Here is a 14285-nt window from a genome sequence, read left to right as displayed (position 1 = left end):
AATTTAAATGTTCATTATTAAAGGCTCCCTCAAAGGTAAACAATCATGGGATGACACTCAGGATATATGAAGGAGTTATAACCACAGTGAAACACCACTCACACCCATTAGGATAACTATAATTAACAAGTGTTAGCGAGGATGTGAAGAACCTGGAACCCTTATACACAGCTGGTGGAAATGTGAAATGGTGTGGCCACTTTGGAGAATAATTGTTTTCCAAATATTTAGACCAGGCGTCCTCAAACTACGGCCCGCGGGCCACATGCGGGTGTTTTTGCCGTTTTGTTTTTTTTACTTCAAAATAAGATATGTGCAGTGTGCATAGGAATTTGTTCATAGTTTTGTTTTTTTTTAAACTATAGTCCGGCCCTCCAACAGTCTGAGGGACAGTGAACTGGTCCCCTGTTTAAAAAGCCTGAGGACCCCTGGTTTAGACAGAGAGTTGCCATGTGACCCAGCAATTCCACTCCTTAGGTGTGTAGTCAGTAGAAATGAACACACACGTCCACATAAAAACTGCATTATTCATTATAGCCAAAAGTAGAAAAACCCACAATTTCTAGTGTCTGGATAAACAAAATGTGTTATATCCATACAGGGGAATACTCATCAGCAGAAAAAAAAAGAATGAAGTGCTGATGCAAGGCTAAACCTAGAAGGATTACGCTCCATGATAGAAGCCAGGCAGAGAGAAAGGCTTACCTATTGTATGATTTCATGTATGTGCAATGCCCAGACGAGGCAAATTCATGGACAGAAAGCTGATGGGCATTTGCTGGAGTGGGGGAGAGGCACTTGGTGATGACTGAAGGATATCCTTTGGGAGGGGTAATTAATAAAAATGTCCCAAAATGACAGTGAGCGTGGCACGTGTCTGTGAATATACTAACAACCGTTCAATGGTACACTTCGAATGGGTGAGCTGCTTGGTGTGTGAGGGATGATCTCGATCGAGTTGTTAGAGAAAAAGAAGTCTTGCAACCAATTAGTACTGCAATCACCAGCAGGCTGAGGGCCCCGTGGCCAACCAAGTGGTACCGTTTAAGGGCAGGCCTCCGAGCGAGCGCGCGGGGGAAGGTTAAAGCGGAGCCGAGCACCGGCCCGGGGAGCGCGAGCGCCGGGCGTGGGAGGGCAGGTCCCAGCTGACCTCGGGGCGCCGGGCAGCACCTGGGCCCCCGCGCGCCCCCCTCCGCCTGAGTCACGGCGCCCGAGTCCCCACGCGGAGATGCGGTGAGCGCGGCCGGACGCCGCGGGCCGGGGCGCAGCGTGGGCCTCGGGGCCGCCCAGCGGCTCCACACGGAAGCCGGGCGGGCAGCGCGCTCTCTCCCGGCGGGGCTCGCACACCGGCTCCAGCGCGGCGGGCGGCGGCGGGTGTCCCCGCGTCCCGCGCCCGCCGCCCTCCATGGCGTTCATCCGGAAGAAGCGGCAGGAGCAGCAGCTGCAGCTCTACTCCAAGGAGCGGTGAGCGCGGGGCCGGGGCGGCCGGAGCGGGGGCTGCGGGCGGAGAGCGAGGGACCGGGCGCGGCGCCCGCTCCGAGGCAGCGGCCGCGAGCACGGTCGGCGGGCGCCCGGGAGGGGGCCGCGGCCAAGCCCGGAGTCGGGGCAGAGGCCCGGCCTGATCGGGGCTGAGAGCGCCGGGGCGGGAGCCAGGCCGGCCCGGAACCCCCGGGGAGCCCGGCCGGCCCCTGCGGTCCCGGCGGCTGCGGCCCGGCTCACCCGGAAGAGGCCGCGCGGGTGCGGGGCGGGCTCCTCGCGGGCGCCCGGCACCTGAGCGCCAGGGCTTCCGCGGCGCACGAGCCCTTGGCGTCCCGGGGAAGCGGGGGAGGGGAGCAGGGGAGTGAGTGCGAGCTCGGCGGACACCCCACGTTCTCACTGCACCCCCGCCCCATGTCACTCCCGCCCCCAGGGAGCCGGCGAGAGGTCGCAGCCCTGCTCGGGCTCCGCGGGGTTCCAGCCGGGCCCCTCTCGAATCGGTGACCCCGGGGCTGCACCGGGGTGGGGGTGTAGACCTACACGCCCCACAGCACAGCCTTTTTGCTGCCAACTTCCACTTCTTCCGACTTTGTGAAGCAGATGCCCTACTGGGCCGGGAGGAGGGCCACAAACAAGGCCTCGTTCTGAGGAAAGCCAGGGTCCCACCCCCACATGTTTTCTCCTAACCAGGGAACCTTGCCATAGGAGGAGGCTTTGCCCTCGAAAGCTTGGTGGTGGGGGGCACTGCAGTCCCCTCCCCACCCCGGGAGCGACTTGGGGTCCCAGGAGGAGCTAAAATAGCCTCAGGGCAGTGCCCTCAGAGTTCCTGATCCTCAAGTCTCCAGGGGAAGTGTGAAAGCTCACTTCTGCCCCAAAGTATACCTCCCGGTGCATTGATGGCAACTGAAACAGCTGGCTGATCCTGGGGCCTGGAGTCCCTGGGGGCAGTAGGAAGTGGGGCTGAATTATTATTTCACACATTATTTGAGCAGTGGGAGCTAGTTATGTCGCAGTGCCGCTCACCTGTCACGTTGTGTCCTCAGTTGGACACCAACAAAGCAGCTTACACATGCAAATGCAAGTGTAGGCTCTCAGGTTTGTGTGAGCGTGCAGCATCCACGCTTGTTTTACAGATGTTGCCTGGGCCTCTTCGGCCCAAACGTTCATATTCCTTTCCAGTCTCTACTGTTGGCCTGGCCAGCATATCCGTAGTCTGAAATTTTGTCTCCCTGGTGTAGAGAAAGGAGATAAAGGTATACCAAAAATCGTCTCGGATCTGGCTTCCAATAACATTTTGGCAGTATGATTGGGTTTTATCCGCAGAAAGTCTTGCTTATTCCGTCGTAATGGCCGTAAAGTACTCACACCTGCAGAGGTTCTTCTGCCTTCACTTGTAATGCTTGATTCATGTGGAAAGAGCTTGAATAGAGTTTGTTCTATCTTGTAGGACATTCTGGTATTCTGTGTTAAATGCATGAATGTTCAAATTTACATTGTAAGAACTTTGAAACACTTTGAATTGCCTTCACGTTCTATGATCCAAGAGTCATTTGTAACAATTCCATTGCTTGGTGGAAATACAGAAAAAACCTGTTTTCTTTAGATCTGCCAGGTATTTCCATGGCAGTAATTTGAGTTGTATTTGGTTAACTTGAACAGCTCTGCAATGTCTCACAAGTCTGCACTTATGTGTCAGTGTATAGTCGGCTTTGTCAGGATTCATTGATCAGATGTGACAGGCTTGCAGGACCCGATAGAACTAGCTCTCACAACCAAAACATTTATTCATCAGGCGGGAGGCAGCAACTGTTCCTGAGCACCAGTAATCTGAAAAAGTCGGTGCCAGGTATTTTATATTTATTTGAAGCCCACTTGCTGACTGCCCTATTTCTTTTATATATATACACACACACACACACACACACACACACACACACACACTGAGTGGCCAGATTATTATGATCTCTGAATGCATAATAATCTGGCCACTCAGTGTATATCCTATATAATAAAATGCTAATATGCAAATTGTCCCCTTGACCAGGAGTTCGACCGGCAGGCAGGCCGGCCAACCACCCATGTCCCGTCCCCCTGGCCAGGCTGGCTGGACCCCACCCATGTACGAATTCATGCACCGGGCCTCTAATACATACACACACACTGAGTGGCCAGATTATTATGCTTTCAGAGATCATAATAATCTGGCCACTCAGTGTATATATAAAAGAATTAGGGCAGTCAGCAAGTAGGCTTCAAATAAATATAAAATACCTGGCACCGACTTTTTCAGATTACTGGTGTATAAATATATATTATTGATTCCATAGAGGAAGGGAGAGGGAGAGAGGGACAGAAACATCAATGATGAAAGAGAATCATCGATTAGCTGCCTCCTGCACACCCCCTACTAGGGATTGAGCCTGCAACCTGGGCATGTGCCCTTGCCGGAATCAAACCCAGGACCCTTCAGCCCGCAGGGCGACACTCTATCCACTGGGCCAAACCAGATAGGGCTACCCTAATTCTTTAATGCTCTCTGCCCCATGGCTTTGCAACTTTGGGATGGGTAGGCTTGAACCAGGATGCTGTCCGTAGAATATCAGTTTGAATGACAGGAATCTGTCTCACAATCGGATGTGGGCTAGCATCAAGCAGTCTCTTTATAAATCTTAGAATTCATGCCTAAAGACAAGAATATTTCAACCAACTTTGTTCAGCCCCAAGTGTACTATTTTTGCACAGATTTTTCATGGCTCCATCCTTTAGGTGTCCATAAACACCAATTTACAGAATGATTGATAGGGTCATTGGCTCAGGCATATATCCAAGAGAACTGTTAACTTTCCTTGGGACTGTTTCATGAAAGGCCTTACCTCTTCAGAGTTAATGAGCTCATTGGTCCTTCTCATGCTGCTGTAGAGATTTTAGATTTCTACTGCTACCAGATAGTGACCCCAGAAAAGGAAAAACTTGAAATTAGCGTTTATTTCTTTTACTGTTAAGTTGATGCTGGTGCATTTAGAGTAAGTGATGTTTCTACAAAGGAGAAGCAGAGACGGGCAGATTCTTGGATTGGTGGCTTAGATCAAGGTGGTGGTAGAAGAAATGGAGAAGTGGATGTATTTTTTATATTTTTAGGAGGTAGCATTGACTGGTCTTGGTGTGGTGGATTGTGTAAGAGGTAATACAGGAAGAATCGCAGTTAGAGTTGTCAGATGAACAGTGAATAATCTCTTAGACTAAGTATATCCTGTGCAATATTTGACACATTTATACTGAAACGTTTTTGTAATTTATCTGAAATTCAAATTGAGGTGTGGTTCATTTTTATTACTAAACATGGCAGTCGTACTCTCAGGTTTCTGGTGTGAACAGCTGTTAAGGAATGCCATTTATTGGTGATGTTTATAAAGAGATGCTTTGGTAATTTTCAGTATTAGAACACAAAGAAATACTTGGCCATTCAAATTAAGTACACTCGTATCCTGGTTAAGATTTATTTCTTTTATTTGTATTATTCTTTTTTAAAATATATTTTTATTTCAGAGAAGAAGGGAGAGGAAGAGAGAAACATCAATGATGAGAGAGAATCATTGATTGGCTGCCTCCTACACTCCCCCTATTGGGGATCGAGTCTGCAACCAGAATTGAACCTGGGACGCTTCAGTCCACAGGCCTATGCTCTATCCACTGAGCCAAATTGGCCAGGGCCTGGTTAAGATTTTGATGGCAGGAAACATATTGATTTCACTGTGTGTGTGTGTGTGTTGTTGTTTTTAATGTCCCTTGCAGTTGTTAAAGAAGATAAAGGGAAAACATTTTTAAAGGACAAATATATATCTTCCTTTGGAATTGTTGTACACTTATGTGTACAGTGGGTTAGCAGACGAAGATATTCTACAAACTGCTGCTATTTAAAATATTTCTGTTTTAAGATTTAAGATAGGATAATAGTTCAGTGCTTTTTATCTTCATATCTAGAAGTGGTGTGGGTGGACTAAAGCTATTTTCTTCTTGGGTGATGTAGAGATTTAGATAGTTAAGGCATGTTCCTACTAGGGAAGAGTCAGAATTTTCTCTCTATAGTGTCATAGAACAAATTTCCTAGCTATGGCTTGTAAGCTGCCATTCAGGATAAAACATTAGTGGTCATGAATTCTATATTGGGCATACATATTATATTAATAGTTTTTAGACTTCAGCTTTGCTTCAAACATTGTGTGTGTGTAATTCTCTTGGTTATGCTGATATTAAATTTCTTGGCTGACATTAAATGTCTTTTGCTTCATATGTTTATGTTATAAATTGATTATGTATTCATTATACTTGTTAGCAAAGTGGTTTGCTATATTCATTTGTTTTATTTCTAAAACAGATCATCCTATTTTTAAAATGTCTTTATGGGATATACCAAGTGTTGAAAATGGAGATAAATTGCAGAATCAGTATTTACTTAATCAGGACTGCTGATGGGTTGAAAGAAATTATATTAAGTTTATTAATTGTATTTAGATCTTCTATTTCCTTAATGACTTTGTTTCTGATTGACTAATCAATTACTGATAGATGCTTCATGATGCAAACTTGACCTTGTATTTCTATCAATCTTTGCTACATATATTTTCAGGGTATGTTATTAAGTCTATATAAGTTTAGAATTGATATCTTCTTAGTTGAGTCTTTCATCAATATATAATGAACTCTTCTGGTAATGATATTTTTCTATTTGTCTGATATTAATATAACTGTATTGACTTTCTTTTGATTATTTGCATTATTTACAATTTTTCATTCTTTTACTTTTAACTTTTGTGTGTCCAAAGGTTTTAGACATAATTCTTCTAAAGCTTATAGTTGGACTTTCAAATAATTTATTCTGATAACTTTTTCTTTTGGGGTGGGATTTTATGATTTATTCATTTAATTTTTAAAAATCAAGATATTATACTCTAGTAGGGGGTGGAAAATAGACAAGGCAAGTAAAGGGTACAGTGTGTTAAAGAACAGTAACTGCTGGGGAGGGAGCACAAGGCCAGGAAGGGGCTGCCGGTGTGAGTAGAAGACAGGGAGACACGGCTTCAGGCAGAGCGGCCGGGAGAGACCTCACAGAGAAGGCCACGTGTGAGCAGGCGGTAAAGGAAGTTAGGGCTTCCTTTTGTCTGTATGTCTTCACATGTAGGAATTTGCATCCAGAAGATAATGACGAAGTCCAACAGGAGCTCAGAAGGGGCTCAGGGAGCATGCTGTAGGAACCAGTCTAGGGAGGGGATCAAGTGAGCAAGTCGAGGCAAAGTGGGTAGGCTGCAGTCACATTTGGTGAACTGAAAGAAAATTCTTCTAGGTCCAGTGTATTTGGGATTTTTTGTTTGTTTGTTTGTATAACTAGACTAAGCACAAGTTTAGGCAGGAGTTGGGGACTCCGGTCTTGGGTGTATCCCTCACTCACACCCTTTAAGCTTAGGGTAGTGATAATATTTGTCTCGTCAGATTAGTTCATTTACATTTATTATTGTTACAGATATATTTGGACCCATTTTTACTTTTTTATTTTGTTCTTTAATTTTGTCTTATTTTTCTCTTAGTTTGAATTAAGACCCTTTCATTTTTCCTGAAGCATATGGAAGTTACATATTCTGTTTTTCTAATGCTTACCCTTGAATGTTAATGTTTATATACTGAAGCGAATCATTCTTTTTACCATCCTCCATAATAATATAAGGACCTTGGAATAGTTAACTCCTGTTGTCCCATCTTAAATTATAACCTGGCATCGTCCAGAATTTTCAATCTGTATTTGAAAACTATAAATTAAACATTTCAGTTGTCCCTTCTTATCCAGGGGGGGATACAATGTAAGAACCCCAGTGAATGCCTGGCACTGCAGATAGTACCAAATCCTGTATATACTATGTTTTTTCCTATACATACAAATACTTTACAGTTTCTATTGAATTGCCAGCATCACTACTCTTGCATCACCACAACAGCTGATGTGATAACTGAGACAACTACTAAGTGACTAACGCGGGGGGGGGGGTGGGGGGGGGCTGGGGGGGGAAAGGGGGGGCTGGGGGGAGACTGACCAAGGGATGATTCACGCTCTGAGCTGGTCCCAGGGGGAAGGCTACTCAGAACAGTGCCACCGTTTACAACGTATGAGTTATTTATTTCTGGAATTTTTTAATTTCATATTTTTAGAGCATGGTTGACCACAGGTAACTGAAACCACAGGAAGTGAAGTTGCCAACATAGGCGGTGGGGTCTGCTGTATAATTGCCTAGTTAATGCTTATCTGTTTTACGTGCATATCTAGTTCAGCATTCTTCCTTGCATATCACATCTTCCCTTTGGAATTACTTTCTCCTTCCCGAAGAATATCCCTTAGAAGTTCCCCTGATAAGGGTCTGGTGATCGTAAACTACGTTTGCTTTTGTATGTTGTCCTTGTTTTGAAAAATCAGTTTTGCTAGATGTATAATTTCATTCAGCGTTTTGAAAATTGTGCAAACGAAGGCAAATGGCCAGGGAAGGAATATGCTTGCTGGAGCAGCATTCCAGGGAGGAAGTTCAACAGAGAAAGGGTTAGTAACACATGTGCCTTGGCCCCCTGCTGCGGCACGTAGCTGCCCCGCAGGGACGGGCTTCAGCCTCCAGGAGAACCTGGGATCCCAAGGAGTAGCCTGGGCTGGGGTACAGGAGAGCTGAACTGCGTTGGCACCTTGGCTCAGCGTGTCCAGCTCCGTTTTTGTGGCTGTGGGCTTTGGCCTTGCCCCTTTCCTGGCTTGGTTGGGGGCTCTCTCAGCCTTGCACTTGGGTCTGTGTGATGTGGCAGGGTGGGGCACTATTTGTTGTATCTGTGTTCATGGTTAGAAAACCACCAGCCCTTTCTCTGGTATGATTAAGACACTGGGGTCCTAGCCTTGTGGTTGACCAGGACGAGACCATCCCAGGGTTCTATGGGGCTTTTGCACAAGGCCACCTCCTGTTCTGGGAGACCAGCCTGCAGTAGACCCCTATCATTGAAGTTTAGTTGTCCCTGTAAGTAATGTCTTTTCTCTGGCTGCTTTTACGACCTCTTTGCAGTGTTTTGATGTTTGTCTATGTAGATATGTCTTCCTAGTCATCCTAATTGGGGTCCTGAAGCTGAACCAGTTTTGGAACTATCTGGAGCCAAGCCTTTAGCTCTTGGAATACTGCTTTTCCTCATTCTTTTATGCCTTATAACCACTCTTTAATATTTATTTTTCTGTGTGGTGCTGTGAGTTATATAATTTACTAATTTTCTATCTAGTTGCCTAACTTTCTGTCTGTTCCATTAGCTTACGTTCAATCATTGTATTTTTACATTTCTAGTTTTATTTGGGTCATTTATAACTGCCTGGTCATTTTTAGTATCATTTTTTCATTTTTCAATTACAGTTGACATACAACATTACATTAGTTTTAGGTGTACACCCCAGTGATTAGACATTACATAACTTACTAGGTGATCATCCTGATAAAAGTGTTAATAGTGAGCGTTTTACATTGAGCTCTAGCAGGTTAGCCTATGATTAATTCTTGTTCATGGATTTTAAAATGCAGAACGGGCCAATAAGAGTTGCTGGTTAGGATATTAAACTGGTTCCTGTTCTTGTTATTTTTCATTGTGAGTTATTTTTCTTTTGGTTCAGATTTTTTTAATGAGCAGTATCTTATTTCATGGGTGTAATTTCTTCTTTGTAAGGCTATTAGTTATAGTCCTTTAGCCTTTTCTTCTGTTCTCTACATTGTCTCTAATCCTTCAAGTTGTGTTCTTCTGCTTGTTTTGGTTTAGTTCTTTCATGTTAGAGGCTGGTGATCTTGAATTTTCCATTCATATTGAAGTGTGAAGTGTGTAATTCCGTGTCACTCTGGGCAGGCCTTATCTGTTGCTCTTCCCTATGGGATGATGTTGTAGAGAACCTGGCCCTTTCAAAAATCCATAGGTCTTTTTTCTCCTGCTATTTAGTTTTTTCCCCAAAAACAATCCAACAGACTGCTGCTGGGAGTTATAAAGTAATGATTATAAATACTAAATATGACTGGCAATATATATATATCGGCATAGCCAGCTGGTCTGTGTGTTGTCTTCCTGTTTTTTTGCTTAATCACCCTCTTTTCACTCCACAGCCCTGCTCTCCCTGTGCTGATGTGTAGTTTGGAGCCTCTTGTTCAATTTTTCTATAGAAAAACCATGTGCCAGAGTGAGATAGGGATAACCATCAAGGGAGGAACCTAGACCACTCCTCATTCAGGCTCCCCGTCATCCACCCCGCGCTTCCTCCCTGCCTTCTTAGGACCTGAAACCTGCAACTTTGGACTTTCTGGAAGTCCTGAGACTGGTCTTGGTTTTCTCCTAATTCGTATCTTCCCTGGAAGCACCTGCTGTTCTGGTTTCAGATCACTCCTGATTCCTCCCATCTGCTTTCCATTTCTTACTAATTTGTTGAGATCTCTCATCTGCTTTTATGTGTCTGTAGTTTTCTTTAGTCTGTGGGTTTTACCATTGAAAAATATATTTTTGTTCCCCTTTTTAAAGTGGAATTTCCAGAGGAAACAGAAATAAATATGTTTAATCTGCCATATTTAATCTAAATATCTTCCTCCATCACACACCAGAACTTCAAGACCCATCTCAAGTTCACACTTCTGATGAAAGCTTTTCCCCGTAACTCTAGATGCTGTTGATATTTCCTGCTTCTTACCATAAAACAAACAAAACATTTGTTTGCATTTCTTTGTCATATATTTGTTTCTGTGGCCAAATATATTTTTTTTGGCCACAGAAACAAAATTTATACTTTTCCTTATCACCTTAATTTGTTTTTAAAAGTTTGAAGCACTCAAAACTTTAAAAAGAACTATAATTCAATCCCATTCAGTTCAGTTTACTTATTTATTAAACACTCACTGTGTACAGAGCATTAGATTGGTTATTATAGGGGCTATTGTAGGAGTAGCAGAAAAAATTCATCTAATCATGAGTCTTGGTGTTTGTGAGTTTGCGTGTGGTGGGGAAATAGGATCCAAACTCCACAGGTGGGAAAGCTCCAAGTGTTTTCAGGCAAGAATAAATTTTATGTCATGACATTTTGGGTTTTTCTAAAGAAAAAGTAAATCTGGTAAAAATATATTTATTTATTTTAGGCATAGGCAGCTGGTCTGTGTGTTGTCTCCTCCCTACTGGATAGCAAGAAATGCCTGGCATATAATCTACACTTAATAAGCATTTGTTGATTTAATAAATGGAAAAGCACTTTGGGAATGGATGCTTTAAATATTCTGCTTTCTTATACTTAAAAAAAATAATAAACATGAGGTATCTTCCTGCCCCTCAATTTAGATTCTCCTTGCTCCTGCTTAACTTGGAGGAATACTACTTTGAGCAGCATACAGCTCATCATATTCAGCATAAGGGCAGTCAGAAGGAAAGGTAAGTAAGATTTTGTTATCTCTGTGGACTAGCAAACCTTTCTGTTGTATGATGTTTTTAAAATTAAATGTATGATCATGGAGGTTATTTCATCCCTTCTTTTGTATTGGGAATGTAATGAGAAGAGGGGGATTTATAAGTTGTTGTCATACTTTGAATATTTTCCAAAGCTAAGAATCGGTGTGTACTAATTCCTTGAAGGTTGTGAGTACCTCAGATCAGCTGGCTAGGACTCTGATTCATTCCATCACTTTTTTCTTGATCCCTTTTGTACTTATACACTCAATTATTTGGGTTATGGTGCTATAAAGTAATGATCATAAAACACAGAATGGTATAAAAATCAGTACCTTCAATTTTAAAAATGTTCTTTAAGAAATTCTAGATAATAAACACAGAGGAATGATAAAAACTTCAATCCCCAATGAGTAATGGAGATACATTCATTATGTAGATGCAAATTACAGCTCTTGAGTAAAAACATTTATTTTGTAAATAAAGTTTTATTGGGACACACACACACACACACTCATTTGTTTATGTATTGCGTGTGGTTGGTTTCCTGCTACAGTAGCAGAGTTGAATGCTTGTGTCAGAGTTGAATGCATATGGCCTGCTAAGGAAATAAATATTTACTATCTGGCTCATAGAAAAAGTTTGCTAACCGCTGATCTAGACAGAATCTTCAATGGCTGCTAAACCAGCAGGTGAAAAGCTGCTGAGAAATTTTATAATGGATATGTCAAGGTTGACATCACCTCAACCCACCGAGCCCCCTGATATGAAGGGAGTACATGTGCACTGCCTCTGAAGCATTCTTGTCAGAAAATCAAACCGGAATCTGGTCGCCTTTTAATTTTCCAAAATTCATGATGTGGGAAAATGAAAATTGTTTTAGAGTAAGAGATATCAGAGGCATTATCAATTAAATGTAATATGGACTTTGGATTAGGATTCGAACAAACCAACTATTAAATCCTATTTAGGAAATAGAAAAATTTCAACACTGACTGAATACTGATGACATTAAGGAATTAATTTTTTTAGGTGTGATAACGATAGGTCATTTATTTAATGAGTCTAAGAGATTTGTTTATGTTGACAGTTGCAGAAAATAGATAATGGATACTTGCAAGTTTTCTATTCTTTCTACTACTGTATGTTAAGAAATTTCCATAAAAGTACTTCTTAAGTTATTATTAGATAATTTAGGGTGTTAGACAAGTAAATGCATTTAACAGCAGGAAAAAAATGATATAAAATCAATGATGTAAAAAATCCTCTGAGGACAAAGAATTGCAAATTAAATCATATGTATTAAATGGATGAGTCTCCTCACCCATTTAATACGTATATATTAAGCACCAGAGATAGAAAGCTAAAGAAATATTGCTGCCAACAAAAGAACAGGGAGTGTTACTCTGGTGATGGTAGGAGGAAGGGGGTTTGTACTTGGACTATAAGACTATTTCTCAGTGTGATTTATTTTTTTTAGATACTGTAAATTTCCAACCACTAGATTATTTAAACTATACAGAGATGCAGAAATAAATCCAAGAAGTGGAATTAAAAGCCCTAAATCTAACATTTGAATTGATAGTCCTGAAAGTTGCTCATTATTATGAATCAAAATTTTTCCTGAATTCCTACATACCCCAAAATCACCATTAAAAGCATTTTATGAGATAATTTCAAACTGTTTATTTTTTCATTATGATAAGTAAGAAAAAAAATCTCTTACATGGTCAATTTTATATATTTAGTGTTGCCTTTTGAATAGTTCTTTTAGACACAGGGAATTCAAAGTCAAAAGGATTTACTAGAGACAAGTTAGAATCAGCGTGCCTTAAGGATCAGTTTTCTGATCCTCTTTTCCTTTCAGTGTAGTTGTGAATTCCAAGTGAAGTCATACAAATGAAGTGCGTGGGACGGAGCTCGCCAATGTTAGAATGCATGCAGGTTTTGTTAGCCTCTAGGAAAGTGGTTCTCCACCTTCCTAATGCCGCGGCCCTTTAATACAGTTCCTCATGTGGTGGTGACCCCCAACCATAAAATTATTTTCGTTTCTACTTCATAACTGTCATTTTGCTACTGTTATGAATCGTTATGTAAATATGTTTTCCAATGGTCTTAGGCGACCCTGCTAGCGGTTCTCATTCTGTAGAGCCTAAGACCATCAGAAAACACAGATATTTACATTACGATTCATTAACAGTAGCAGAATTACAGTTATGAAGTAGAAACGAAAATAATTTTATGGTTGGGGGTCACCACCACATGAGGAACTGTATTAAAGGGTCGCGGCGTTAGGAAGGTTGATAATCACTGCTCTAGGAGATGAGGACAACTATTTTGCTATATTTTTCAACCTTTCATACCCTTCTCTTTAAATCTGTTGTTGATCTTTCGTTAGTTGATGTATTATGATTCTTTTGTGACTTTTGTTAATGTTCATTAATAATAATAATCTTTTGTACTTTGATCTCTAGGAGAGTCAGAGGCTCCTTAAAAATATGTTCAAAATCTGTTATTTTTGAACCAGATGCAATATCCCAGCCCATCATTAAGGTAAATGCATTGTAAAAAATAGGCATTCCTATTCTTTGTGTATATGTTACCTTTGCTTATTTTTACATTTCTCTCTCGATTTTATCCAGATTCCTTTGAGAGATTGTATAAAAATAGGAAAACATGGAGAAAATGGAGCCAATAGACACTTTACAAAGTATGTCCTCATCACTTAACTATTTGATTTCATGTCTACCAAAAAAGTATATATGTTTAATAACTTTTGTCTGCATTTTAGGGCAAAATCTGGGGGGATTTCACTCATTTTCAGTCAGGTAAGAGTAACATAGTAAATGTTTTGTTCTAACCTGAATGAACAGTTTGTGCGTGTGTGTGTGTGTGCGTGTGTGTGTGCAAGCGCGCACATGCACATGTGGGCTTAAGCATAATAAAATTATTTGTAGGAATATCAAATGGAGGTCGTTGGAATAAATGTTTTAATGCTTTTAAATAATCATTGAGAAATATATATTTTAAAAGATGTGATCCCTAATGAGATCCTTAATGTTTACTAAGTGTGTGATAACCTGCAGGCTTGTGGTTTCATCTTTAGGAGTCCTGGCCATGTTTGAGGGTTGAAATGAAAGGACTGTGGTTCCTCCTGTGGCCTCCTAGTCATTGAGAAGGTGGAGGCCAGCAGCACACCACTTACGTGATCTCAGCCTGAGGCATGCTGACGGCCACGGCAGCGACTCGGGATGTGTAACCTTGTATAATTATGACGCTTGAGGTCATGACTTCTTATTCATTCCAAAGTCACTTGATAAACATTTATGCACCCAGGACTG

At 41.8% G+C, this 14285-nt stretch overlaps 1 protein-coding gene across 1 annotated transcript in view; it reads left to right on the top strand.

The window, feature by feature from the left end:
• Positions 1-1065: 1065 nt before the first annotated feature.
• The window catches only part of NSMAF (neutral sphingomyelinase activation associated factor), a 43648-nt gene continuing 30428 nt past the window's right edge, over positions 1066-14285 (top strand). Inside the window, exons 1-5 of the mRNA XM_054708563.1 lie at positions 1066-1464; positions 10840-10929; positions 13419-13497; positions 13587-13654; positions 13736-13772. Coding sequence (XP_054564538.1) covers positions 1406-1464; positions 10840-10929; positions 13419-13497; positions 13587-13654; positions 13736-13772 — 333 coding nt within the window. The 5' untranslated portion in view covers positions 1066-1405. The remainder of the gene's footprint in view (positions 1465-10839; positions 10930-13418; positions 13498-13586; positions 13655-13735; positions 13773-14285) is intronic.

Source organism: Eptesicus fuscus, chromosome 19 (assembly GCF_027574615.1).
Source record: "Eptesicus fuscus isolate TK198812 chromosome 19, DD_ASM_mEF_20220401, whole genome shotgun sequence".
Classification (NCBI taxonomy): domain Eukaryota; kingdom Metazoa; phylum Chordata; class Mammalia; order Chiroptera; family Vespertilionidae; genus Eptesicus; species Eptesicus fuscus.
The sequence above is the reverse complement of the archived record's forward strand: the minus strand, read 5'-3'. Positions and strand labels throughout refer to the sequence as shown.